At 47.0% G+C, this 14649-nt stretch overlaps 1 protein-coding gene across 1 annotated transcript; it reads left to right on the forward strand.

Annotated features, from left to right (window-relative positions):
• Positions 1 to 3032: 3032 nt before the first annotated feature.
• On the forward strand, positions 3033 to 3855 carry LOC136827186 (uncharacterized). The gene is made up of 2 exons (XM_067084956.1): positions 3033 to 3189; positions 3341 to 3855. Exons 1-2 carry the CDS (start codon positions 3033 to 3035, stop codon positions 3853 to 3855), a joined length of 672 nt encoding a protein of 223 aa, XP_066941057.1.
• Positions 3856 to 14649: the final 10794 nt, after the last annotated feature.

A 14649-nucleotide genomic window follows, 5' to 3' on the forward strand; every position in this document is an offset into this window, starting at 1 on the left:
TATATATATATATATATATATATATATATATATATATATATATATATATATATATATATATATATATATATATATATATATATATATATATATATATATATATATATATATATATATATATATATATATATATATATATATATATATATATATATATATATATATATATATATATATATATATATATATATATATATATATATATATATATATATATATATATATATATATATATATATATATATATATATATATATATATATATATATATATATATATATATATATATATATATATATATATATATATATATATATATATATATATATATATATATATATATATATATATATATATATATGTCAGACATGCATGCATAGCTGTACCTTCTCATCTCTCTTACATGAACTCTCTCATTTCCGGGTCTCTGCAGTACTTGAATTATAATGCTTACTGAGATCCATATGAATAGTTCTCTCTGTAGCCTTCTTCCTTCCTGGTTTATAGCTTTCTATCTTGAAATAACCTGCCAATATACAGTTTTTCTTTTGTACCACTGCACTGTAGGCACACGTGTTCAGCCATACGGCCTCCACGCTGATGACTCACATCACACCTTGGAGAAAGCACCGCATGCAAACCATGCGGTTGGTACAAAGTCAGAAGAAAACACAAAATCTTGAGATGATGTTTTCAGTTAATGTTTCCGACAATGTTATAGTCACCTTCTTTATACTGTACCAGTCAATGTATAGGAATACCAGTCATTCAGCTATGTACATATATTTCACAGCCATATCTTTTACACTTGTATAATCATTTGTTTGCCTCTGTGAAGAAACACAGAGGCGTATAGTTAATCCCTTTTTCCTTACCTGTCAAAGGTTGGGACTATGTTTTGGCCTGCAAGGGTTTTTGACTTGTGTGAATTTTAGATAAATAAATCAGTTGTAACCTGACCTACGCTTTTGCTTACGCCTCACTCTCACACTGGTAACCTCGGAGCGACCCAAGGAGGCCAACGCAGAGATGACCAATCACACCAATGAACCCCATACCATCAGCAAGAGCCTTGCTACTGCCTCCATCCGACTGCCGCCCTTCATGCCCCACCACCTAGGGCGGAAACGATTTTCCATACAAAGAAAATTACCTCATTGATGCGGAAAGCAGATGCAGTCCTCAAATTTCTGCCGGACGATGTATTTGAACATTTAGCAGCATAGCTCGTGAAACTAGATACCCCAGTAACATATGACATCCTGGAGGACCACCTGAAGTCATCCTTCAGCACACCACAAGCCTAGAGAGTGAAGAAGTTCCTGAACCATGTAGGGACACCAATAGGGGATGAGAAGCCATCACACTTGTATAAGCAGCTGTGATGACTCATCACCCTACCATCCAGAGGCGGGGAAACTGAGTCATCCTTGAATTTGGTTAGGGAAGTAGTCCTCACCAAATTACCCTGCCAGACAGTAGCCACAATGCCGAAAGCCTCCACCATGCCCATAAAAGAATTTTTGGTCATGGTTGATGAGGTCCATACAGCACATAAAGCAGTAAACCCCTTGCAGCCAGCATCAGCAGCACGTCATGTCGAGCATTCATCTGACAGCAAAGGAAGCAGCAACGACGATGAACCAGCTGCCCCCATCCACAAGAAGTGTTTTCTCAAGGAAAGCAATCACAAAGAAGACAGGAACCCCGGAAGGAGTCTGTTTCTTCCATTAGAAGGAAGTGCAACAAAGGCTACATATTTTCAAAAAACACCCAGTAGGGTCACAAAAGCGATCCAACTGTACTAATGTTAGTAGGGGGCAGACAGGTTGCCTCATAAGAGAAATCGTGCCTTCCTACCACTGCCTTTCTTCCAGGTACAAGAGATGGACGGAGATGTGCTTCTTCATTAGCGATAAAAGAACTGACATGGAATTCTTGGTAGATACCAGAGCCACATAGAATTCATGTCCTCAACGGCCAAGCAAACATAAAATAACTTCAACAACAAACGAAAAGAAGCAGAAAGTTTGCCCCATCAATGTTAGAGGTCCCACCAGCAGAAATGAGAGATTTGTTGTGGGGATACGAGGACATATTCAAGGACAACCTCAAGCACGACCTCACCAAACCAGTGAAGCACAAAATAAAACATCACATCCAGAGAGAAGGTCCCCTGATACACTCAAAATTGAGACAGCTGGTACTGGAAAAACTTTCCTATGCAAAGGAAGTTTTCTAGGTAATGGAAGAAGCTGTAATATGCCAAAAAGGATTTAGTCAGTGGGCATCACACTGCATATGGTGCCAAAAGCAGATGGAACATGGCGCCCATGCAGAGATTACCAATGATTGAATGCCAAGACTAAGCCGGACAGATACCAGCTACCTAATATAGCCGACATAACGAACGAAATGAGTGGAGCAAGAACATTCACCAATATATCAGTGTTTGAAAGTAAATAAAAAAAAGCAGGACACTGATGATGGTTGCTGCCCGTTAGCTCTCTATGGCAAAAAGCTAACAACAGCAGAGCAGAAATACTTGATGTTCGACAGAGAACATCTGGCAGTCTACAAATCGGTCCAACACCTCTGCCACATCCTCGAGGGATAAGAATTTGTGGTCCAGGCAGACCACCAACCCTTTGTCCACGCCTTCATGAAAGCAGCAGACATGTGGTCAGTGCATCAACAACAACACCTCTCAACAATAGCAACTCCTGTACGATCAAGTACCCAAAGGGCTCATCAAACACCGTGGCGGACGCCCTATCCAGAAACTGTGCCAACAAAATCCAGCTTGGGATCCCATATCCCGAGGTAACAGAAGTGCAGAAGAAAGAAGAGGGACTGCAACGACTGCGGTGGATAAATCCCGCCCTCAAATGGAGTGACCTGTCAATCAATGAAGGAATGACGACCATCACCTGCAAGACAAGTATAGGACGCCCATGCCATTACTTGCTTGAGGGTTTAATGAAGAAAGGTTTTGGAACCTATCCCACCCATCAGGCTGATCCACCTCCAGAATGACAACACAGTGGTATGTCTGGTGGGGCATGAGAAAGGACATCAAGACAGTGGCAAGACAATGCATCCTGTGCCAAACCTCAAAAATTACGAGGTACACAGAGAACAAGATAGAAGAATACAAGGCGACATCCCGCCACCTTGCCCAAATTCATAGTGGGTACCTTACCCCCATCAGAGGGGTATAAGTATCTCTTTACAATAATAGATAGGAATACAAGATGTCCAGAAGTAGTCCCCTTCCGATAACAGACGGCGGAAAGCTGCATTAAAGCCTCACTGGATCAGTAGGCATGGCATTCCCCAGATCATCACCAGCGACAGAGGTGCGAACTTTACTCCGTCCTGTGGAACGCCCTCGCCGACAGTTTGGGAACCAAGATAACGCATACCACTGCCTACATCCCTGAAGCAAACAGAATAACTGAGAGGCTACATAGATCATTAAAAGCCTCTCTAGCCACCAGATGTCAGGGAGGCAGTTGGAGGAAAGAACTACCATGGGTCCTGCTGGGATTAAGAAGGATGTCACATGAAACATTCAATGCATCCCTGGCTGAAATCTTCTACGGCCAAGCATTGGCATTACCAGCAGACGTGTTCCCAAACAAAAGCCCAACAACAACTTCTGAAACAAGAAAAGCAAAAGAGAAATTGTTACTGGCAAAAACGACATACCAAGCAGACAGAAAAGTGTTCATTTCCGTAGACTTAATGAACGTAAAGTATGCGTTCATCAGGGTTGATGCACACAAACTCCCCTCTCCCCAGCATACTCTGCCCACACAGAATTCTTCAACAATGACAGAATATTCCAAATGATGGTTGACAGAAAAACAACATGGGTACCGATTGAAACCAGCCTATATGCCAGACACCAGCCAACAGGGGAGTATTGTAAGCACATTTGTTCAACCACACTGCTTACCCACTGATGACTCACAGTGAACCTCGAGAAAGCACCGCATGCGAACCATGCGGTTGACAGAAGATCAGAAGAAAAACAAAATCTTGAGAAGATATTTTCAGTGAATGTTTCCAACGATGTTATAGTCATCTTCTTGATACGGTACCAGTCTGTGTATCAGAATATCATTCATTCAGATATGTACATGTATTTCACAGCCATATATTTTCCACTTGTATAATTGTGTGTTTGCTTCTGTGAAGAAACACAAAGGCCTTTAGTTAATCCCTTTTTCCCTACCTGTCAAAGGCTGGGAATGCATTACGGCCTGCAAGGATTTTTGACTTGTGTGAATTTTAGATGAATAAATCACTTGTAACCAAACATATGCTTTCGCTTACATCTCACTCTCACACCACAACCATTCTCACAAAAAACGGTTTGTTTGTGTTTTTTTATATGTAGCAACATTATGGCTTTTTGTTTTATAGAGAATTTTCTAATTTTCTTAACACTCAGTGTAAGAAGAGTGTTGTTTTCTTTTATTTCATATTATTGTTAAGGAGCAAAACAATTAACTACTGTTGGCCATCTGTTAAATTTAATATACATAAGTCACATGATTAGATGCAATAGAAATATACTGTCTGAAGTAATGTAGTTTTAGTTCGGTGGAATGAGTATTTTAAATATCTGGTGACTGTGACAGACAGAAGAGAGCAGAGCTGCGTGACAAGAGAGTGAGAAGGCCTAGTTTAGTCTAAGAACGCTTGGGAAACTAACCATTGAGGGAGTAAGGAGATGATAGTGTAACAAGTGAGACGTTATTGTACAGTGGTGACAGGGTGATTACGTTGCTGATCAGGAATTGAAAAGTATGTATGGATGAGGAAGATGTTCCCAATGAATGTCTGAAAGAAATAATTGTTCTACTGTATAAGAGCAAAGGTGATAGAGGCAACTGCAAAAAATGTAGTAGTATAATGTTGCTTATCAGGCCGAATTTAAGACAGGTGGACCTTGATTGAAATAGTAGGGGAGACGGCATAACGAATAATAGGGGAAGAACAGAACGGGATTTGACAAGGCAGAAGGTGTGGAATTAATAGTTGGCTATAAGAATTATGGAAGTAACTACATCAAACAGAATATGATTATGATAGAAACGATAGAGAAGCAATATGGAGGGGGTTGAGGAAGTATTGCACAGGAGATAAGATTTTAGAACTATTGAAAGTTTATATGGTAAAAGTGAAGCATGTGTCAGAATATGCAGATGAAACAGTGATTGGACTAATGTAAGCATTTTTCTGAGACTAACGTATGTTTAGTCTTCAAGAATAATTGACACATATTCGGATGTAGCGCTGTCAAATGTGGGAGAACGGATAGTAGATATAGATGCAAATTTGTGGGATAAGAAAAAAAAAAAAAGCAGAAACTAGTGAAATAATTTCAAAGCATGAGCAAGGAGAGAAAGCTGAGAATGAATTCGGGCAAGTATAAAGATATGAGTCCAAATGGAAACTAGAAAAATAGAGTAATGAAAGTCATTATGGATTGCAGAAAAATGGAAGTGGTTTAATCGTATATTTAATTAAGAATAAATGTAATTATTGATGGAGACAGGTTAAAAACAAAAGCTGGAGTAAGGATGTTAGGAGCTTCGGAGAAGACTCAAAGTGGATATGGGAGATAAGTCGTAAATATATTGAATATCCACTGATCCATCTTTCCTATACAGGTGTCATATTGAGGTTGGATGAAAGTTAAAGATAAAAAGGTTGTCAATGCTGGCATGAACTATATATGGGACGAGAATTATATATATATATATATATATATATATATATATATATATATATATATATATATATATATATATATATATATATCTTCTTCTGTTTTAACGTGCTTTTTATTCCCATTTTTATATGGGGTAAGCACAGTGCCTTCTTTGAAGGACTTCGATTTGGCGGTGGGGTAGGCCGTAACCTCGATCAGCTGCCCTGCCTGACATAGCTTAGACCCCGGTAACGAATGTGTACATGTATTACCGAATCCCCCGCTCCCTTTCTCCCAGCAGCACGAGGAGAACTCATGGTAGGCCGACAGTTCGAGACGTGTGAGGTGTCTGTTATGTTTTTAGAAGATGTTGGAGTGGCTTTGTTTATGTGTGTATTAGTCTGTAGCACCCATTTGCTTTCAGCAAACCTATCCGTTGATTACATACATAATCCCGGGGTGTCTACACGGATAGCAAAGTGTCTGCTTCTGTGTGTCGGCCTCGGGGATTGAACCTCGCCACAGGCTTCTAAGAAGTCTGTGGTTGCCGCTTACCAACCGAGCCATCGAGGCTCTAGAATTATATATATATATATATATATATATATATATATATATATATATATATATATATATATATATATATATATATATATATATATATTTACATTTTTCCGTGGATTTTAGTTTGAGATATTCTCTGTGAGACAGGTAGCAAAGATTTAAAGTAATTTAGCCTTGTGATTCTGACTTCATCTGTCCAGGAAAACGTAAAAAAAAAGAGGAAAACAAAGGAGAATTTCATATGAACATAGGGTTCGTGTTACTGAGGGAAATATTACGTAAAACACGTGGGCAAATTTAAAGGAGAGTATTTACATAAATGACATCAGTACGGGAAAGAGAAACTCAAGTAGATTTCTGATCCTGAAGGGGATTCCTACGGGATTGAATGAAACGGGGGGTTCCAGACACAGTCCGAGAAGCTTCCACGAAATAAGGTCCCTCTGAAATGAGAGATATGCACATTATACGCCAGTAATGAAAATAGACAAAAGAATAATGAATTGAAGCTGCACTGAGGGTGCCAAAGGAGTAATAGAGACTTAATACTGCCGATGCAAGAGGCGCACGGACCTTAGACAAGAGTGATTTCTGGCTTTCTATTTAAGCAAATATTACGAGACAAAAGCGTGACTGAAATGGGGCTCTTCCAGGGCACTTTACCGTAGCAGATTTTCCGAGGGCGCGAGAAGGCGGTCCGTGGATGACTTGCGATTTCGAGGGCGAGTTTCTTCCACGTGGTGAGATACAAGGGCTTCCGTAAAGGGGCAAGGCGATGGGGACTCCTCGAAACTCCAAGCAATGGCGTGTGGGCTCGAGGCAGGCCAACGGTGGAGCGAGCACTTGGAATGCGGTCGAGGGGCACGAGGAAAAAGTATACTTTGGAAAGGGCCACGTGGTTAGGATGCAAGGGCATCGATGAGGCCAGGTGTTGGGGACGTCTTCACTCCATACCTTCCAGCCCGCGTGTGAAACTCGAGACCTCGTGGGTTTCTGCTTTTATCCCCTCCTATGGGGCAGGGGGTGCGTCCAACACCTAGGGGTTTTGACTCATATGCACCTGTTGCCCCAGGGGAGGCTTTGCCTGTAAGAAAATGCCCAAGACAGATTACTTTTGCCTCAAGGAAAGTTCTGTTTTAAAAAGGAGTGGCCTTAATCTTTTAAACCCTTGTATTCTGACTGTGCTAAGTTGATAGACAGATGGTCTATCAATCTGGCTAGCAGTAAATAAAACCACAACACAACCAACAACAAAAAAGGGGGGGGGAGGCAACTTGCTAGCGAATTCTTGCTAATCATAATACCTCCCCATACAAGATGATGTACATACCTCCTTCGGGTGTGTACATCGATATATAGAATGAGCGGCAAATGCTCTACGTTACTCTACATTCTGCCTTGCAATGAACTTTACTATTAAGGGTTTTACTGAATGGTGACACTACTTTTAATAACCCATTGGGACAAGTTTCTTTAACAGGACGCAAAGAGATGTAAACACTTGCAAAAGAGTAATTACTTTAGATTTGGTTACCCATTGGTAACTTTATAAAGTGACTCGAACAATTGTGAATTAATTAAGATTATAAGACCACGTATATGAGGCTATGGCCAACAAATGAAAAGAAAGGTTATTGTTCAAGAATTAAAATACACGGTTACTTAATTTTAGATAAAATGCATGTGGTTAGTACAATCTGCCTTGAAGAGGCTGTGTAAATGAAAAACAGCGTTTATTTTTGTAAATGACATCCCCTTTTACGCGATACTGTAATGACTATACATATTCGCATTGGTAATTTAACTTCGTGTTAACGTGCTTTGCTTAGCTATCATTCAACGCGAGCTGAGGGGCGACCCACACACCGGGAAGTTGACAGTCGTATGGGGGCGAGAGTATTCGCGAGCGTTAATTCGCTAACCTTAAACTACGCTAATTTTATGTGTCCACTGCCCACACTTGACTACTCAATGTTATGACGGGGCGAGCAGACAAAAGATGTGGGGTAGGACAAACAGAGTTCTTAGAAGGAAGGGAAGGGGAAAAAGGGATAATAATAACAAAAGGAAGATTAACAAGGTGTTACGAATGAAAGCGTGACCGCAAATGAAAGGCGGGACACGTCTCTCAGAGCTTGAGAAAGGAGCATTTAAATCACAAGGGCAAGAGTCTATGGCTTGCGATTCATTAGAATAAAGATAAATAAATGACTAAAAGAAAGTAAATGATATTGGCAGAAGAGCTAAGGGAAAGAGAGTGAGGGTTTTATTGTGTTAGGCGGGAATTTATCGTCCTTCGCCTATAAATTATGGCCCGGACTATCACTTCAGTCGCAGGGCGAGAAAAGTGCACCCGAAGGGCGCGACTCCTTCAGGAGGGGCTGACACGCACGCCCGGTGCTAAGGTATGGGCGCAAGGGCGTGCCACTTCTCACTCTGTTATTCTTAATGATTTATACATTGTGTGGGGAATGGTATCCCGTACTTAATTGCCTCTTGTGGTGATAATTTAAGGGAAGATTAATAGAGGTTGATAAGAGATAGAAGTTCCTGAGGAACGGAGGAAGATAGAGGAGGGCCTGACATCCCCTTCAGGATTAGGGGTGCCAAGACCTTCGAAAGATGAAATGGTAGCACAGGTGCCATGGGGAGCTCTGGAGCTCTTTGTAAACTACCTGGAAATTCCCACGCCCGTGGTAATTTCGCCGAGCCTTCTTAATGGGACAGTCGTCCTCGGCCGGGGAAGCGGAGGGCCCGCGACCGGAGGGTGGCACGGAATGCCACCTGGGCCTGCTGCTGCGACAGCTGACGCAGGGGTTTTCCATGCTGGTTCTACCCTGATCCGTCACAGCTCTTGTAGTTCATCGGCCAAGGGAGATATGGCAGAATCCTGACTTGCAATTGCGTCGGCGACGGGCTGAGGCAGAGAGGAGGCGGTCGGGGGCGGCGTGAGCGGCTCGCAGGTATCAATGACCAGCTCAGGCACGGGTTGCGAGACTGCACCTGCAGGTGAGCTTCAGCGGTGGTCGAGGAACCGTCTCTCTCACCGACGCTGGTAGCGGTGCCAGGCCGGGGAAGAGAGGTGGTCCTGAGTTGGATCTCGTGAATGGAGATCGGCTAGCGCTCTGGCGCTGGCACTAGGCAGAGTCAGGCACTATCAGAGGTTTCTTGGGGCTCGTCGGTCAGGACGGACGAAAGCTTGGCACTGCTCGGTGCATGCAAGTGGCACCGGCAGGAATTTGTCATCTCCGGGAGGGAGATCTGATTGGGGCCCTGGCACGGGCACTGAGGCAGGGCCGGGCACTGGAATTGGACCGGGAACCGATCGAGGGGGCCATGGTACATCGTACTCAGGTGGCACTGGTGGGGACTGCACGTCCTCCTGGTACCCAGGGGGCGCCAGTCTTGACTGAGGGAGAAGCGGGGGAGGATTACTCGCGAGCGCGGAATGATTCGGGGAATGTGGACCCCTAGATTATCGTGATTTCGGTGGGGACTGAAAGTCCTGTCCCAGGATGACGTCATAGCCTCCGGGGAGATGGCTTGCTACTGCAAGATTACAAATTTTGGATTGGTGAGGTCTTGTGACTCTCAATTGGACCGTAGAGAGTATCATTTTGAATTGATTTATTCCCTCGATCGTGACGAGTTTTCGTCTATTGACGATAGCTCCGTAGGGAACTCTGTCCCTTCGGATGAGGGAGATTTTAATCGCCCGAGTCCTCGAAAGCAGTGACTCGGCGCGCGGGCTGGCTACCTCGTGGAGGGTCACGTATACAGGCCCTTCGGCGGAGGCCTAATGATGTGGGATCTGTGACGGCCAAGGCGACGGTGGGAGTATTTGATTTATTATTGCGTGGGCATCTTGCCCATGCGGGAGAGTGGTCATTAACCTTGCACGCCGTGCAAAATGTCTGGCTGAAATCTTTCCGTGCTGCCCCTGTGGAGGGCGCAGGCGAGTTATTGGGCGGTTTTCTGGGAGAGAGAGGAGCCGGTTTCTTGCTCCGGCACTGTTCAGGGGAATGCCCCGTTTTCTTGCAATAATGGCAAGTTAGGGGCTTGCAAGAGTTCCCATTTTTGTGGGAATTTGAACCTCCGAGGAGGGACAGGGGATTTATCTTCCGCCCCATGGATCCTTCCTGAGGGTGGTGAGTTTCACATATCTTTCAGCTATTCGGCAACACTCGGTGAGTGTTGCTGGGGCTTTTTCCACTATAAAGAGTGCGAGGGCAGGAGGGGCGTAGCGCAGGAAATGTCAATTTAAACCGCCGAGTACCTCGGCGGTGCTTGTGGCTCCTTCGGAATCGAGCCATTTTGTTAATGCCCGCTCCGAATGACACGCCCAATCAGACCAAGTCTGGCCTGCTTCTCTGGGCTGCTCTCTCCAACGCCCCTCCACCGCTCATGGGTAATCTCGTACGCCTTCAGAAAAATTGGCGACGGCTTCCCAGTTTCCCCAATTTCATCTGCTGGAAGGGCGTGGTAGGCAACGAGGGCCTTTCCGCCCAGGAATTTAGTTAGAACAAGGGAGAGTTCCGCGGGGAGAGATCGCAGCACTCCAGGACTCGTTCGGCCTTTTCAAGCCATACTTCGGGTTCGACTCTGTCCATTTTGGCATGAATGAGTGAGCTTGGCTGAGGGCACTCATTCCTGCGGCAGGGGTCATGTGGCGTGCTGTCGTTCTGTAAAGTCACCACATCGGGCGCCAGGATAGTGTTTCGGCAAGCCATTAATTAAGTCTCCGCTGAGCTTGTTTTCTTTGGTGACTTCCCATTTTCTTCAACTCAATTAGCCACGCCTAAACCGTGCCAGGTCACGCATTTTACTCATTTTTACTTTATGCGATTTATACAAATGTCACACATTGTGTATCACATGTTTCTTCATTCACAGGCATCAAGACTGTATCCATATTGTAGCTCTGTATGTTTTGTATTGTAATTTGTACTCGTTCACTGCATATTATTGTTTATTGTTTCGACCTCAGGTCACAGTCAATTCCATTGTCTCTCGCGCCCGCGTCAGTCGGCCAATATAAACTGCCTGGATCTGTAATAAAGTAGCAGTAACTTTACCTGCTCGTTTCTTTGACACCTCACAGTGGTGATCCCGGAGTATCCCGGAGCCATTAGCGACTAGCCATCACGCGACTTAGTCTTGGCTCCAGGATTTCTCCAAAACGCCCTAGCGGCCTAAACACGGCGCTGTAACCAGCGTTTGAGCGTGCTGACTCGTCGGCGTCCCCACCAGCGTCACTAGCGGAACCACACGGCACACGAAAGTTCGCAAAGACGCGAAAACCCCACCCAGTAAGGGGTCAAAGGAGCGAGCATGGACGCGGATATCCCCTCCTTCATGCAGTTAAACGCGACCTGGCGGACTCGGAGGTTTACCTACCTCCCATCACACCCGCCTGCCCCCGCATCGAGGCCCTCCCGCAACTCCACACCAGCGCCCGAACACACGACGGCCGGGCAACACAATGTCGCTGGCCGCCACCGTAAAGCTGCCGCCAACACAAACGCAGGGGAACCCATCGGGTGGCTGCGCAGGGTGGAGAGCCACTTCAGAATCGCGGACCTGACGGACGAAATCCTACAGGCCGACACAGTGCTCAACGCCCTTCGGAGGACGTACAGAAAACTCATCTCGACGCGAGTACCAAACACACACCTCACATACAGCACCACAAAAAAGTTCCTCCTCGAAGCTTGCTACCTGCCCATCGCCGAAGCCGGCCGCCCGGCTATCGACACTTGCCATAAACCCACGCCACGACCTCAATTCAAGAGACGCTTGGGGCATGGTCGTAGATCTCCTGTCACTACCAGACTTGGGTGGCACAAAGAAGCGGCAGGAGATAAGCTTCACACGGGAAATCTACTCGCCAACCTCCTCCCGGAGGTACGCAACCAGATCGCTCACCCCTACACCATGCCTGTCGAGGACCTCAGAGACGGCGCGCAACACCTCACAGACTCCGTCAAGGCTTCACAGCGGCTAAAACCGGCCACACAGCCGGTCAGCTCCGGCCCAGCCTGAAGAGGACGAGCAGCCCGTCAACGCCATCGCCAACAGACGTCCACCGAACCACAGCAGATGGAGGTCCCCGGGCTTCTGTAGACCACAAGTGGTTCGAGGACGCCCCGTTCAAAAAATTCTGTGGCGGCGCCAGCAGGACAGGCCGCCATGGCAGCCGAAGAACCCAGGGCCTCAAAAACAATAGGTTTTTACGCCCGCGACACCGTCTCCGGCAGGATGATGCTGGTCGACACAAGGGCCTTTAAATCGGTCTTCCCAGCATCCAGAGAGGACTGCAACCAGACACCAGACCGGCTGCTTTCCTGACGGCCGCCAACGGAACCCCATCCTCTCCCTACGGCACCAGGCTCCTGTCGATCTCCATCCTGGCCAGAGTTACTCCTGGGACTTCATCGTCATGACGTGGAACCCCACTCCTGGGGCCGATTTTCTGGCGCACTTTGGCCTGCTAGCCGACGTGGGGCGCAAGCGCCTCCTCGATAGCGACTCCTGCCGGTCTCTCCCATTAACGGCGGGACCCAGTATGCACACCTACTGTCGGAGTTCCCTGAGATATTTAAGCCTGAGCTTCGCCAAGTCCCCGGGGCCCCAGCCAAGCACGGCATATACCACCATATAGTGACTAAAGGGCCCCAACACATGCGAAGTTCCGCAGGCTTCCCCTCAGCGCCTTCAGGAGGCGAAAAAGCATTCGGAGATGGAACAGATGGGCATCTGCGGGAAAGCCTCCAGTCCATGGGCCTCCCCTCCACATGGTGCAGAAACCGGACGGCTCCTGGAGACCCTGCGGCGACTACAGGTGGCTCTACATTGCAACAGAGCCCGACCACTACCCTCTACCCAACATGCAAGACCTCACGGCCTCCTTTCACGGGGCCAAAATATTCACTAAATTGGACCTTCTTAAATCTTATTTCCAGGTACCTGTTGCGCCAGAGGACATACCAAAGACAGCCATCATCACGCCCTTCGGGTCCTATGTGTTCGCCTTCTCCACCTTCGGGCTGAGGAACGCCGGCCACCTTCCAGCGGCTCATGGACAGCATCCTGGGGACCTAAAATTCTGCATCTGCTACCCGTCGACGACATTCTCATATTTTCCAGGTCTCACAGCGAACACCAGAGACACATCAAAGCAGCCCTCCAGCGCCTCCAAGAGAACGGCCTCGTCGTCCGTTTTGGACAAGTGTACCTTCGGCGTCCAGAAAGCAGAATTCCTGGGTCACGAGGTGTCTCCGACAGGCGTCCGCCTCTCTTACATCGAAAGTAGCAGCCGTGAGCTGTTCCCGACACCCACCTCCATCAAGGCCGTCCAGGAGTTCCTTGGGATGGTAAACTTCTACAGGCGGTTCATCCCGGGATCGCGACACCACGGCCCCTGACGGCAGTCCTAAAAGGCCAACCAAAGTCCCTGTCTTGGGGACCCAGCCAGCAGCAGGCCTTTTCCTTGACGAAGGCCGCCCTCACCAAGGCAACCGCCTTGGCACACCAGGATCCCAAGGCCCCTCCAGCTGACGACAGACGCCAGTAACGTCGCCTGCGGTGCTGTTCTGGGAGCAAATCATCAACGGCGCCCCCCCATCGCCTTTTCAGCAAGAAGTTCAGTCCCACAGAGACCCGCTACAGCACCTTCGACAGGGAACTCTGCGCGATGTACCGCGCAGTTCGGCACTTCAAGTTCCTCCTGGAGGGGACGCCTTCACAATCTTCACAGACCACCAGCCACTGGTTCACGCCTTCACGAAGCAGGGGACGCATGGTCTTCCAGACAGCAGCGCCACCTCTCAGCCATAGCCGAATTTACCTGTTCCGTCAGGTACCTCCCGGCAAGAAAAATCCCGTAGAGCAGACGCCCTCCAGAGTCGAGTTGAACGCAGTGCAGCTTGGTGTAGATTACCAGGACCTTGCCAGAGAACAGGCCGCTGACCCAGAAACCCCAGCATACCGCACCGCCATCACATCCCTCAAGTGGCAGGACGTGACCCTTGCCCCCGAAGAAAGCCTGCTCTGTGACATCAGCACAGGTCAGCCCCGCCTGGAATTGGTTCCAGCCTCACGCCGCCAGGTATTCGAAACTTAATTCAGGCCTCTCACACCCCTCCGCAGGACCACGCCAAACTGCTTTCAAAAAAGTTCGTCTGGCACGGGGTGCAAAGGACGCCATGGCCTGGGCAAAACAGTGCCTGCAGTGCCAGACCAGTAAGGTGGGTCGTCACACGGAGTCGGGGGTAAGCGAAATTCCCACAGCCAGGGCGCCGCCGCCACATCCACACTCTCGACGTCGTCGGGCCCCTTCCCCATCAGGCAGATCCAGATAC

The sequence above is a fragment of the Macrobrachium rosenbergii genome, chromosome 41, assembly GCF_040412425.1.
Source record: "Macrobrachium rosenbergii isolate ZJJX-2024 chromosome 41, ASM4041242v1, whole genome shotgun sequence".
Classification (NCBI taxonomy): Eukaryota; Metazoa; Arthropoda; class Malacostraca; order Decapoda; family Palaemonidae; genus Macrobrachium; species Macrobrachium rosenbergii.